The sequence below is a fragment of the Martes martes genome, assembly GCF_963455335.1.
Source record: "Martes martes genome assembly, chromosome: 12".
Classification (NCBI taxonomy): domain Eukaryota; kingdom Metazoa; phylum Chordata; class Mammalia; order Carnivora; family Mustelidae; genus Martes; species Martes martes.
The window spans coordinates 48,105,671-48,120,845 of record NC_137900.1 but is presented as its reverse complement, the minus strand read 5'-3'; the positions used below and the strand labels follow the sequence as shown (position 1 = coordinate 48,120,845).

The window sequence follows — 15,175 nt, the reverse complement described above, 5'->3', positions numbered from 1 at the left end:
AGTATCTTTGTGTTGCTGTTTTGTAATACACAACCTTGGAAACTTTATTTACTGCTTTTTTCCCCCACATTATGTCCTAACTAGAGCTTTATGAGTTTGAAGCGGGCAGACATCGTGGACTGACTGCTACTACTTTTAGTGATGGATCGAGCTGAAAGAATTACAAAAAGAAGAATATTTTCTTTTTTTTTCATCTGTCCTTATTGAGAATCTCTAAGGCCAACAATAAAACCAGGTCTAAGAACGTTTAGTTAAACTGGTTGTAAATATGTATACTTTACATGTAAATATGTATATTTAAATTATATTTGTTTTTTTTGGGGGGGGCAGATTTTTGCAACAGTCCAAAATAAGTTCTCTAATGTTTACAGTTTGAATTTGATTGCTGTTAGATAACTGGATGATTTCTAGTTTCCAGAAAGTGTCTGAAGCTTTATAGGGATTATCTCATTTATGTCTTTAGCTGAATGCTCTCTTAAAGCTTAAGGAGCTGTATGATGTAGGTAATCGTGTTAGCTCCATTTTTATAACCAGGGGAACACAGTGTATTATGTGAGGATCCAAGGTGGGATCTGAACCAAGGGCTTCTTCTTAAAAGCTCTGGTTGACCATTAAGCTCTGCCTCCACATTACAGACAATTTCCTCTTCCACAAACTCTGCTGTTGTGAAACTAAATTTGGTTTAAGTTAGTAAACACTTTTATGATTCATACACCAAGCTTCCTCCTCTTTCTTCATACTCCATCCAAATTTTCCTCACTTCCCATTCTCCTTGGTTTATTTGGAGCAATGTTTCGTGTGCCTTGTGCATTATTTGGATACCTTCTTTCTGTTCTCAAAAGAGTAAGTGATTCTCTCTTATTTCCAAATGAGATTAAAGCTGCTAGTCATTGGCTCCCAAATTCTTTACCAATATCCAGTGTTTTTTTCTCTTTAACCTTTCCCTTAGAAAACTGTGTTTATTGGGTATCTCAAGATCGAAAGGAACCATGAAGAAATACTAATTCAGTTACTCATCTAGTGGAGGGTGTCTCATGCACTCCAGCTTGTACTTTAATCTTTTCCTCATAGGCTTTTTCTAGACTCACTCCCACTCATTACAGTGTTCTTTTCCTCCTAGTTTTGGGGGGGCACTGTCATACCTGCTTTCTTTAGACAAGCCAAAATTAAACCAATGACTGACTCTCTCTGCTGCTCCCTGATTTGTCCCTTAAGCTTTTCAGTTTGGGAGTTCTTATCTAGAATTCTGGCTATTAATAGTTTTGTGTTGGTTCTGATTTCTCTTTCATTTATATTTATACTGTTTCCTCCTCTAAGTAATTCCTGGGTTTCAGAGACCATGAGAGGTACCATGGAGTCAGCACTGCATTTGTTAATCAGAAGGTATTTTGTAAAATTTGACCTACAAAGAAAAGTAGGAGCTGTTTTTCTCCTGTTCCTGTCTCTTTCTGTTTAGCCCAAAGACATGTTAGAGCTACAAATCAAACTGAGAAATCAATGTAGCCCACTTTCATAGCGTAGGCAGAAAATAGTAGATCACTACCACGGATCATAGGAGCAAGCAAAACAACAACAACAACAACAACAACAAACCCCAAGAAAACAAAAAAACTCTAAAAGATTTACTTTAATGATATAGGTTAATTTTTATAATGTACTTTTGAACATTAATTTCAGATTTTATGTTTGCAGTTACTTTTTTTTTTTTTCCCTTCTCACATAATCCAAAGGAGCCTAATGCTGTATCTGAAACTCAGGATTGCTCCTTAGACTGTTTAAATTTTCATTATTTGGATCAAACACCTTATTGCTTTTGTGAAAGCAATAGACACTACAGGGCTGTAGGGTTTCCTGGAACAGAGTTCGAAAATTCTTGCCTTAGAAGGGTGGTGATGGAAAATTTCCCTGGTTTATTTGAGGAGATTGAAAGGTTGTCAGGCTAAACAGGAACCACATTCCTGTATGCCCAAGGCTTAAACCATTGCTGCCATATGAGCTTCACCCACATTCTGTCTTCATTTGTAGTATCTAATGGAGTTTAAATCAATTAAGGTACTTAGGATAGGCTCTCTCTGTGCCAAATGCTAAATCGAAGAAACAGAGTAGAGTCCACAAGATGTTGGAAAGAAATCTTGTCCCTAATCCTTCCTCCGAAGTTAGAACAGTTTTTGTTCCTTCCCTGGATGCACTCATTTTTCCTACTGAAAGGGATAAAGTAAAAATTAATTAGCAAGTATGAATTTAGCAAGTATTGAAAATGGAATTGTATGCTGTACAAGAAATTGGGGCAATACATTTTAAAGTGTCTCTTACACACTGTGCACTTATTGAAAGGACATTTTTATTTTAGTTAAGGTATTCCTTTCAAATGAGTGTCTGTGTGTTTGAGAAAATTTTAAGTTATTTCGAATGGCATCACTCTTGTGTTCTTCATTTCTCTCCTGGCTCATGTGATTGTTTTCCTTGTAGCACAGTTTTCTCCTTGAGTAGACAGCTTCTCATTTGTGATCTTTCTTTTTCTCAAATTACATTTAAAACCCATGACTTTTTAAGGCTGGTTGTCCTTAGTCTGGACACTTCCTTTTGTACTGTGTTTAAGAACTCTGAGATTTCAAGAAAAGATTGAAAAATACATATATATGTCACTTAAGATTAGGTTACACAATTCCCAAAAATGATACCTACCTATGAAACCTTCACAAATGAAGACTCATAATGAAGATTTTATAAGTAGATACATTGTTTTCTTGGGAGTTTGTAGCTTTGGGAGAATGTAAGATTGGAGAAAGGAGGTTGTGAAATCAGAATAGCCAAGCCTGTGTGAGTATTAAATGGTGAATTCAGGCTGGAAGAGAGGTTCAAGCAGGTGATGGTCAGGAAGGAGGAAGTGCCTTCACCTCAGTTAGAAAATCCAGGTGAGGGGCTAAGCAGCCCTGGGGCCTAATGTAAGGACAGACTTTCCTTAGGTTGTTTTCATATCTTCCTCTGTAAGCAGCATACAAAGCGCTTGTTTCCTGTGGATACAGCACAGGTCTCAGCTTTACTGTCACCTTCTCAGAGAAGGGAGTATTAATGTAAAATAAAAAGGAGCTCTCCATTCTCCTCACATGAGCCTGCTTCCTTTCCACCATAGTACTCAGTACTTTCTTAGTATTTCCTTAATGCGTGTTCTCTCTTTCCTCCTTGTCCAGCTTGTCTCTCATCAGTGGATGTTAGTTTAATATGTGTTCACTACTCTGTCTTGTCTCCAGCATAGAATCTGTACTCAGATGACAGTGTCTCTGGCTAGACTGTCATCTGCTCGAGAGCAAGAATTCCACCTTATCTTTGTAGCCCTAGGATTATATGGCCCCTGTTAGCTTGAATTAATTAGGCTAATGTTATTGAGAAAAAAAATGAATTACTATGAATGAGAAAATAGGATAATTTTATAAGTGAAGGCATTACATCCCCCACCCCCCGTTTATTTATTTGAGAGAGAGGGAGTGAGTGTGGGGTTGGGGTGGGAGGGCATAGGGAGAATCTCAAGCAGACTCCCTGTTGAATGCAGAGCCAGACCCACATGGTGCTTGATCTCATGACCCTGAGATCTCGACCTGATCCGAAACCAAGAGCCGGATGTTCAACCAACGGAGCCACCCAGGCGACTCCTTTTTTTTTTTTTTTCCGCCTTTAAATAAAAAGCAGCACCAAGCTTAGTGACAGCTGGGCCAAGTATAAAACATGGGTAAAACTGATGCCGGAGGCTGTCCCGAGGGTTGTTTACTTCTGCTACATCCAGAAGTCACGAGGTGATTATTTTAGGAAATGTGATTCTTCAGTAGCTCCTTAGATATTTGGTTAAATAATAAAAAGCCATAGGGGGAAACTCTGTTTCTGATGGCCAGCTTTTTGATGTGGTAATACACACTGAAAGGAAGATGCTTCTGCTACATATTAAGAGATTCTTAGTTACTTTTTAAGAAGACCATTTTCCATGTGCTAATGTTGCCTTTCTAGGTGGACCTTCTGAAATATGGTATTCTGAAAAATATTTTGTCCAAGGTTTAACTTTAAACTTTAAAAAAAAAAAAGATTTATTTATTTGAGAGAGCGCGCGCACATGAGCATGTTGTGCTCGGGTCTGGTCGGGGAGGGGCAGAGAGAGAGGGTGAGAGTCTCAAGCGGACTCCATGGTCAGCACAGAGCCTGATGTGGGGCTCATTTTCACCACTAAGATCATGACCTGAGCTGAAACCAAGAGTTGGATACTTAAGCTACTGCACCGACCCAGGTGTGCCCAAGGTTTAACTTTAAAAATGATGGGTATCTTTGAGAAAGAAATCTTAAGATTTTTACATTTGACTAATTCTCAACAAAAGAATTAGGTTTGTCCTAAGGTGCAGTTTCTTTAAAGATATACTCTTGCTATTTCCTATCAAATTAGCGTGGAAATATATTTCCACTAGGCCGCTTTTTGAAGCAGTGCCGTATACTGAGTTATCGCGAGGCAAGTTGGCAGAAGTACTATCAATTTTAGTGAAAGATGTAAGATTGAGTATTTGTATTTAGTATTTCCTAACAATTCATAATGTTGTCTAGTTTGGGGCAACTTTTGTATTTTGTTGGCTTATTTGTTATATGGCATTCCTTGAAGACCATGAGGGGAGTCTTGTTTTAACATCACAGTTACATTCTCTACAGGTGAAATGTTTTGACTTAATCTCCGTTAGATGGGCTCTTGCTAACTGTAATGATGTAACTGCTCTGAAAGCTAAAAATGTCCATATATTTAAAAAAAAATCCTCCCTTTTTTTCCCCTCTGGAGAGAGAGGCTAGGAATATTCTAAGTCTATAAGTAAAGATTCCAAGTTACTAACAAATGAAGTCACTTTTATGTTCACCATTAAGGTTTTTTCAACATGGCCAATTTGGAGTCTTAAATTCTTTTTCCAAATCTAGGAGTTTTCTGTAATATTTCACAATTAATGATCCCTCTTTTGTATATGTAACCCACTTCTTGCCCACCTGGGCTTTCTGCGTATGTGTGGTGTGAGGTTCTCCATACAGGTATAAACTTGATCCATATTATCCATTTTTTCTTCATCATTTTCTGTGTTTCCACTTAGAGTGACTGCTGAATTACGCCGTTGATCTTTCCTAATGCCTTTGCTCATACTTTCCTTCCACCCAGGCCTTTCTTCTCAACTGCCAAGCTCGTTCCATCTCTTCCTTTGAAGTTCATACTAAAGTTATGTTCCGTTGACCCAACTCCATTTCATAAATGATGGGCTGGGTTCAGAGATGAGAAGTGGCTGGAGGCACAGCTGTAGCTCTTGGGAAGCATAGAATGAAATGGGGGTGAGGATGGAGCTTGATAGTAGCATTTATAATAGACTAGGTAATAGGATCAAGGAGAAGAGAGGGTTAAACCCAGAAGAGGGAATCTACCATTGTTGTTTAGCGATATTGGCAGAGAGCTCTCTGGAGGAGGTGGTATTTGAGTTGGTCCTTGAGTGGTAAATCTGGAAGAGGTGAATCCACCTAACTCACTCTCGTAACTGTATCTAGCTGGTTTCTTAAAAGTTAATTAAAGTTAATTGGACGTTTGTGTGACCACAGTTCTTTTTTGTGTATGAAGCAATTAGGTTTTTAGAATTGCTTTTGAATTAAAAAAAAACAAAACAGAACAAAACAAAACCAACAACAACAACAAGGTATAAACCTCAACAATGGAACTCGAAAGTTGCCTGATGTTACCTTTAGTTGTTTTTCCGGGAAACAAGGAAATGGCCCAAAGGGGGAAAATACTTTTTTGCCTTTAAGAAATACCTGTTTTGAAATGGGCTGAGTAGTGCTCGCTTCGGCAGCACATATACTGAAATGGGCTGAATAGAAATCGTGGCGGAACCTTTTTGTGTGAGTTCTGTGTGTGTGTGTGTACTTATAAAAACAAAAACAAAACCCAGCTGTTGATTTTTGTTCTTTTCAAAATGTCACGAGCATAAAGGCTACCATGCTCCATGGCAGTGAGGTGCTCAGACTGCTGGATGCTAGCTCTAGACTTCTTAATGCTCCCGCAGGACCGCTGAGGGCAGAGGCATGGGCCAGGCAGCCCCCTCTCTGTTGCACTGCTTTTGGGGGGCTCTGAAATGGCAGAACTCAAGCCAGAAGGGAAGGAGTCCAAAATGTTCAAACTGGAAGGGATGTTCAGCACAAAGCATTGGTAATAACCGGTCTATATAGAGAATTTGGTGTGTTTCCTTCCTGAAGGGCTCTGCACAGTAAAGTAAAACCAATAATTATCAGTGGTCAGCTGGGCCGTGTCCTGAACAAAAGTATTCAGATGGGCATGAATCGTAGTATCTAAGCGAACAGACTGGGGAGGAGTCCACCAGCTCTTTTCTTGAGGATTAGGGAAAAAAATGATTGCCCAGTCATAGTTTTTTTTTTTTTTTTAAGATTTTTAAAATTTATTTATTTGACAGAGATCACAGGTAGGCAGAGAGGCACTCAGAGAGAGAGGGGTAAGCAGGCTCCCCGCTGAGTGGAGATCCCGACATGGGGCTTGATCCCAGGACCCTGGGATCACGACCAGAGCTGAAGGCAGAGGCTTTAACCCACTGAGCCACCCAGGCGCCCCCAGTGATAGTTTTTTAAAGCTTTAAAGAGGGTATTATGAATTTGTAAGAGCTTCTTTTCTTTTTCTTTTTTTTTGGTGCTAAACAATGGAATATTTTAATTAAGTTCATTTATTGTGTTTGTATATGAACTGTATAATAATAGCACGCATTTATTTATTCATCTAAGGAGCACTTATTTCCCTGTACCAAGCACAGGTGTTTGTTTTGTTTTGTTTTGAAGCCTTTTTCTCCTAAATGAAGAATATTAAAAATCTCAGGTAAGGGAGTAAGATTTTTAACTTATTACACATTAGCCAAAATATGACCTTTTTCCCCTTCACGTTTTTTTCTTCCTTGTGTGCATTTTTTGCTCAACTTAAGTAGATTAATTGTCAATGTATATAGCTAGCATTGTACTGCACATATATATGGGGAGTGTGCCTACTTTTGAGAAGGTATTTTAGGGAACAAAACACAATTACTCATTATTTACACACACTTTGGGCTGTTCCTCTCAGGCATGAGTGTTGTGTGCTGGTAGACCTTCACGGTACATGTGATTACTTGGAAAGAGAATGTTTTGGAAATGTCTCCTAGTTAGAGCCTTGGAGACATGAGCAGAAGTGTGTGGAAGAAGACGAGAGGGACGTTGTTTCTGGCTGTATAATGTTAGTTTCAGAATGACAGTGGGAATCTTCTGGCTCAATTTGTTTACTCAGTTTCTCTAAGTTTGGTACTGTCAGATTAAAACCGTTCCAGGTTGGGTAGTCAGCTTTCAGGAGAAGGCTCCTCTGTGACCACACTACCTATTACCTCCTGCCCCCGCCCCGCCTTTTTTTTAAAGTTCATGTTAATTGTAGGAAGTGGGAGTTTGGAGAAGAATTTGAGGGCTCCCGGAAAGCAACTTCTTTAGCAATGGTAAATCAGTGAAGGATGGCGTGTTTCTTTAAAAAATTCAATTCAACAAACATTTGTTGCTTTGCTTGGCTCAGTGTTAGTGTCGGCAGTTACAGATAGGAGTAATAATGGGATTGCTGACCTCAAGGGGGCTCAGTCTAGTGGAAGAGGCTGAGAGGTGAGTGAGTGTTATCTTGCCAGTCTGATAAATGCACCAGCCTGATAAGTGCAACACGAGAAGCTTGGAAGGGGCGCGAGGGAGACATTCTCAAAGAGCTAACATCTGGGCTGGATTTTGACAGGAGTGAGAGCTCCAGTGATTTCTGTCGAATCAGTTTGCATAGTTTCAAGAATGGATGTTAATCCTCCCACTTCACTGTCACCTAAAAAAATGTGATGGCATTCCAAAGATGAATGTCCCTTTAATAACTTCTGAAAGTTTTATTACATAGATTTTAAGATTATCTGATTGAGAGGAAGAATGAGTTGAAGGGTTTAGGGTGCTTTAGATAGTGTGGAGGTGACCCAGTGGCCAGTGATGATGAGCAGGGATTCTTAATGAAGAAGTGTTGCTGAGTGACACAAGGAGGTCCCAGAGGGGGTCCTATTAGTTTAACAATAATTGCTTTATGTCTAATCTACTGTCCCTGGCTAAAATGTTTCTTGGTTTGAACTCCTGTTTTCTTTTTAAGCACTAGGTTAGAAACTCATGTTAATGTTTTAGGTTATAAGAAACTTGAATAAATAAACTATTTGCCCTAATTTGGCTTTCTTCATATTGGGACTGTAAGTTTAATTTGTATTGCTACAGATTTTCTGGCATATTTAGTGTGTATGAAATGTTTCTATTGTTTGCTTCTATTTAAGAAGTTCTAATTAAGAACTCAAGGTGCTCTACAGACATCGTTTATTGTTATTTGTGAAAATACAGCATTTAAAAATAATTGAGGTATGCATTGATAAACAGTTTCTTATAAGCCAGACTTTTAGGGAATATTAATATATAACAAATCATTTCCTTTAGAGGGTGGGAAAAAAAAATCTCAAACTTTCAACCAGAAGATGTGCTCACTAACAGCTGTTTCCTATAATAGAAGCAATTTGCATGTAGAATAGAGAAAATGAATTCAACAACAGGGAGTATAGAGGAACAGCTATAACTTCCCTGGCATGTACACAGAATAAACTTCCTTCAAATGACATTGGCACGATTAATCCCCAACGACCTGGACACTGAAACTGCTGTGTGGCAGAGAGGCTTTGCAGTCTGGAAATGTCTTGGGTGTAATACGAGCCTTCTGTTTGGCGTGAGGTGGGGAGTGCTCAGTACTTTTGGTGGCATACCCCCTCCCAAGGGTCCAGGATATTTGAATATTCATGACAGGTTGGCAGGTGGTTAGTGGATGCAGGACTGAAGCTACTCTGAGTTGTTTTTCTTTTTCTTTCTTTCTTTCTTTTTTTTCCCCAAAGATTTTATTTATTTATTTGACAGAAAGAGAGAGAGATCACAAGTAGGCAGAGAGGCAGGCAGAGAGAGAGGGGGAAGCAGGCTCCCTGCTGAGCAGAGAGCCCGATGCGGGCTGGATCTCAGGGCCCTGAGACCAGACCTGAGCTGAAGGCAGAGGCTTTAACCACTGAGCCACCCAGGTGCTCCTCACCCTCCTTTTAAATTAGAGACACTTGTAAGATCAGGTGAGATTCCTTATTCCTGATTGACTTCTGATGTCGTTTGGGGAAGGGTTCCTGAGGTGGGTCAAAGGAGATACCCAAGTGTTAAAATCCCATCTTCAGTATACCTCTTTATCACTGTAGTTCTACTTGTGGAATGTCTAACCAGCTTTCATGTACATCATCACCATTATCTAGAAGAAAAATAACTTATCCTTGAATTTCTACGCATGTATAGTCTCCTTGCATCTTGAGGGCCATGCTTACAGTTGGGTATATGGTACTCTCTTTCTCTCTCTCAGAGAGAGATGGAGAGGGAGAGAAAGAATCTTAAGCAGGCCCCATGCCCGTGCAGGGTCAGACATGGGGCTCTATCTCACAAGCCTGAGATCATGACCTGAGCTGAAACCAAGAGTCAGACACTTAACTGACTGAATCACCCAGGGACCCTGATGGTGTTCTCTTTTTTAAAGGGAAAGAAAATGGAAGCTGTCTAGAGAATTCTTAGCCCAGGGGCCGTGGACCTGAGTCTTATCAAAAAATCCAGGGCTTTACTTGCTTCCTTCTTTACATTTTCATCTGAAAAGTTTATATGACATTTGGGTGTTTCATGGATTAGGTTTCCTGCCTCACTTCAGTCACTTTTTGAGAACTTACATGTGCCAGGATCTGTGCTGTGTCTTATATGTACATTATCCTGTTGAATCCTTAGACTGGAGGAAAATCCAATGTGCAGAGAATTGGAGTAACTCAGTAACCACAGGTAGCCTGGTTAGTCTGAGGTAGAGCCCGGATTGGCACACATGTGTGCCTGAGCTTGACACTTGGTGCTCAGTATCTTCCTGAGGTAAACACTTCTGTCCTTGAATACTGGAAGGAAATTACAGATGAAATGCCTGAATATATGGTAATGGGGAAATCTGTTGAGTGTCACACCCCTGATTCGGACAGTGAATGCTTTAGGAGGGTCAAAGGAGAAGAGATGATAGTACTTTCTTGTCTGGAAAGGGCACAAAATTTGTGATGAAATTTGAACTAGGAGAGGATACTAACAGTAGTATCAATGTGTGATGGAAGGAATAACAGGAGGACGGGTCACAGTTGGGAAATGCTGGGCATATTTGGGGGGGAGTTGGTGCACTTGAATGTAGCACAGGAGGATTGATGGGTGACAAAAGAGGAAGGCTGAAAGGTAGACCGGAGCCCTGCTGCAGAGGACTTGAGCTGCCATGTAGAGGACAGTGTCACCTTGATGTTCAGCATCTACATTTTTACTTCTTTGTGATACTATCAAATGCAGTCTTAACTAGAATAATTTCAGTTGGCTTGTGGTTTTGATTTAATCAATGGTCTCATGGTATGAAATCATATTTAGCTTCTTGAGGGTGTCTCTTATTTCCTAAGAACTGGCCTAAATAGTCTTGCCTAATTCTTTTTTGGAGGGGAGGGGGATTGGGGATAGTGACATTCAGGGCACCAACAATACTGGAAGAGTCCGGATTTGGGATTTCCTAAGGAAGGAGGATGTCATGGCACCTTTTGGCATAGAAATCAGGGTATCTCCAAAAAGTGAAGGGTGTAAGGATGGGGTAATTTACATCAAAGATCTGACATAGATAGTACTTTTGTTAGGAAACTTTCAAGCTTTGGATGGTAGGAGCTATCCTCAGTTTCCCTAAAGCTTTGGGACAGGATGACAACAACTGAAGTCAAGTTGTTAATGATCATGGTTGACTGTGATGAGATCCCTCCATCAAGATTTTAACAAAGAGCTCACAGATTTGCTTTACCTAGGAAAATTATTGTAGATTCTGGGGAAGTAAAGGCTAGATCAGAGATGCACATGGGGATTTAGCAAAGGGTGTGAGAATGGAGCATGATCTAGATAGTAGACTGGGTGTTTTTTGTTTGTTTTTTTGTTTTGTTTTGTTTTGTTTTCAAAAGAAAGATTGTCTTTCTGTCTTTTATTCTCCTCTCACCTGTTTTCTCTTTTTAATGTTGCAGTGTGCAAAGATCCACCTTACAAAGTAGAAGAATCTGGGTATGCTGGTTTCATTTTGCCAATTGAGGTTTATTTTAAAAACAAGGTATGTAATCTTTACCCATTAATCTTTCAGTGGAAGATCCTCCATTAAACAGATAATGTTTAAAGTAATTTTGATTCATAAACACTTCTATCACTATTTGAAAATAAAAGCTAAATTTGTCTTCTAGGAATTTTGGCTATTATTACCCTTAATTATAGAGGAAGTGGCTAAAAAGGATAATTTCAATTATGTGAAGCCAGGTTATATGAAATTCATTAAGCTTTTCTTTTTTAAGAGAAGAATGATTACCATTTGAAGAAAATTAATATATGTTTGTAAAACAGAAAAGAGAAGTTAGGTTTTTTTCAGTGAAATGCTGCTTTTCTCATTTTCATATTTTTAGAATTTTAGACACTTGGAAAGAATAATCTCTCATTTATCTTTAGCTGCCACACACACACGGCATACTATATCATTATATCAGCTTGACATACAGTTTCTACTGGATTTAAAAATATGTATGTAGCAAAACACACAGACTATATAATATTACAAATTGCTCAACCTCCGTGGGGTTCACTTTTCTTATTTATAAAATGGGGATGGATAAGAGTATCTACCTCATAAGGGGGCTAGGAAGATTAGATGCAATGTGTCTGTATAGAATATTTAGAATAATGCTTCATGTATAAGTAAGCACTTGGTAGATACCTTTCTCAGTAATACCACTGAAATGTTCATGTTTTTTATCAAACAGAATTTGTTGGGATACATTATGTCTGCTCATGTAATATGCCTTCGCATTGATGTATTGATTTGTTTCTTTTTCTCATTTCAATTTGGATTTCCCTAAACTGGCTTTTAGCATTTTTTATTTGAGAAATTGATACATAATTTGCGTATCACCAAATTCATTTTTTAAAAGTGTGCAAGTCTTCGGGTTTTAGCATATTGTGCAAAAATCACCACTATCTTTTATGACTTTCTTAGGATTTTCACCAACCCATAATGAAACCCTGTACCTATTAGCAGTATCTCATTCCTCCCATCTCCCGCCCCCGGCAATGATTAATCTACTTCCTTTCTCGATGTAATTTCCTATTCTGGTGATTTCATATAAATGTGTGGCCTTCTGTGCCTGGCTTCTTTCACTTAATATGTCTTTGAGGTTTACCACATTATAGGATGCATTGATATGCTTACTATTTTTTTTTAATAACAGAATAACATCCCATTGTATAAATATACCACATTTTGTTCATCAATTCATAATTTGCTTAACATTTGACTTTCTCCCATCTTTGGCTACTATGAATAATGCTGTTGTGACTATTCATACATAAGTTTTTGTGTGGACATACGTTTTCAAATCTTCTGGGTATACACCTAGGTGGAGTGGTTGGGTCATATGGTAACTCTGTTTCACTTTTTGAAGAACTGCCAACTGTTTTCCAAAATGACTGTACTATTTTACATTCCCATCAGCAGTGGTGGGGAAGGATCCAGTTTCTCCACATCCTGGAAAACACTTGTCATTTTCCATTTTTAAAATTATAGTTATTGTGGTACATGTGAAATGGTTTTGATATGTATTTGCCTGATGACTTATGGTTTTGAACATCTTTTCATACGCTTGTTGTCCATTTGTTTATTTTCTTTGGAGAAATGACTCTTTAAATCTTTTGCCCATTTTTTAATGTATTGATTTTCAATTAAAGTAGTTGTATTTATGGGATGGTTCAAGAGCTTTTCTTTCCACCATCCCTGTTTTCAATATTCTAGAACTTTATTTTTATAGATCTTGTTTATTGAACAGAGAGAAGGGGAGAGCACAAGCAGGGGGAGCCACAGGCAGAGGGACAGGGAGAAGCAGGTTCCCTGCTGAGCACGGGCCTGATGCGGGGCTTGATCCCAGGACCCAGGGATCATGACTTGAGCCGAAGGCAGACCTTTAACCGACAGAGCCACCCAGGTGCCCCTCAATATTCTACAAGTTTAATTAATAAAGATCATGTGGTGCCTTTCTTCCCTCTTGTCACACATCCAGTATTTTATTTCATCTAGACATTAGGAAGAGTCTAGCCTTTCAAGCCAGAAAATGTGTTGTTCTAAAGTAATTAGGGACTAGACAGTTAAGATCTCTTGTGGGAGGCTCGTAATGGCTGTACAGTTCTATTCCCGTCTCCTTAAGTCAATTGAACGTTGCATTGGCTTCAGTTTGGAAATAATGCTGTAGTGAAGTATCTTCTCTCCTTTTTTTTTTTTTTAACCTTTTCTGGTCATTTTTACAAGCTATCTTTTCAACAAAAAAATTTATTTTCTGAATTACCCAATTTCCTTTTTTGCAGAAATCACCAGAATCTCCCTAACACCACACATAGGTACACACATACACACACACACACACACACACACACACACACACACACACACGGGTTCAATCTTCTCGGCACTTTGTAGTCATGCCTATGATTCATCTTATTGACTCAGTTTGTAAGGAATTGTAGTTTACTAAAAAATGAAGGAAGAAGGAGGTGCATGAGATGGAAAGCAGTCATTTCTTTGGGGCCATTATGAAATAGACACTTGAGCTGAACACCGTTGAATAGATTTTCTGTTTAGCATCCATATTAGCTTACTTCAGTTTTCTGGGTTTAGATTGTCTTTAAGATTTTATACTTAATAACAATTGCTATTTTTATAGGTACACAATGAGACATCTATATTTCAGTGTTTGTGATATGAAAAAGTGGGCTGTACCTAATTGGTCCTATATAGAGATGTGGATCCCTAAATGGTGGGTTAGGAATACACAAAATGCTGTATAGCAGTTAATGTAGCAACATGGATAAGTCTCAGAAACAAGCATCATGACAACTTAAAAGTTACAGACGTGTAAGTATATGGTTATGATGCCATTTTTGTATGTTTTTATAAGCCACTGAAGCTGAGAATAAATAATGTTCTAGAAATACACATACGTAGCACGAGAGTGTGAATTGAAATGACAGCACGGGAACTAAGTAGCATTGGTTACTGGGAAGGAGCTGTAGAGCAGCTTATATTTATAAAATTGTATCCTTTAGGGGCTCCTGGGTGGCTCATCAGTTAAGGGTCTGCCTTCAGCTCAGGTCATGATCCGTGGGTCCTGGGATGGAGCCCCGCATCAGATTCTCAGCAGGGAGCCTGCTTCTCACTCTCCCTCTGGCTCTCCCCCTGCTTGTGCTTTCTCTCTCCCTTGCTCTCTTTCTCAAATAAAATCTTTTTTTTTTTAATTTAAGATTTTTATTTATCTATTTGACAGAGATCACAAGTAGGCAGAGAGGCAGGCAGAGAGAGAGAGGAGGAAACAGGCTCCCGGCTAAGTGGAGAGCCCGATGCAGGGCTCGATCCCAGGACCCTGGGATCATGACCTGAGCCAAAGGCAGAGGCTTTAACCCACTGAGCCACCCAGGCGCCCCTCTCAAATAAAATCTTTAAAAAATAAAATAAAACTGTATCCTTCAAGGAAAAGGTAAACATAGTGAAAATGTTAACATCTGCTTAATCTGAGTGGAGGGTACATGGGTGTAGTATTTAAAGTTCTTTTCTGTATGTTACTAATTTTTTAATTAGAATTTATTGCTTTGTCATCTCATTTCATTTATCTTGGAGTTATTTTATTTTATTTTATTTTATTGTTGTTTTTTTAAAAGATTTTATTTATTTATTTGACAGACAGAGATCACAAGTAGGCAGAGAGGCAGGCAGAGAGAGAGGAGAAAGCAGGCTCCCTGCGGAGCAGAGAGCCCAATGTGGGGCTCGATCCCAGGCATCTGGGATCATGACCTGAGCCGAAGGCAGAGGCTTTAACCCACTGAGCCACCCAGGTGCCCTGTTGTTGTTGTTTTTTTTAACAAGCCAAAGTTTTGCTGTATTCTCTGAGCCAGATACATTTCTCTTCTTACTGAAATGATGTGTGGGTAAAAATTTAGGAGTTTG

The 15,175-nt window shown here is 39.0% G+C and overlaps 1 protein-coding gene across 1 annotated transcript in view; it reads left to right on the top strand.

The window, feature by feature from the left end:
- MLLT3 (MLLT3 super elongation complex subunit) overlaps positions 1-15,175 on the top strand; it is a 275,848-nt gene that overhangs the window by 143,777 nt on the left and 116,896 nt on the right. The window contains exon 3 of the mRNA XM_080820717.1: positions 11,172-11,254. Within this exon, the coding sequence (XP_080676843.1) occupies positions 11,172-11,254 (83 nt within the window). The remainder of the gene's footprint in view (positions 1-11,171; positions 11,255-15,175) is intronic.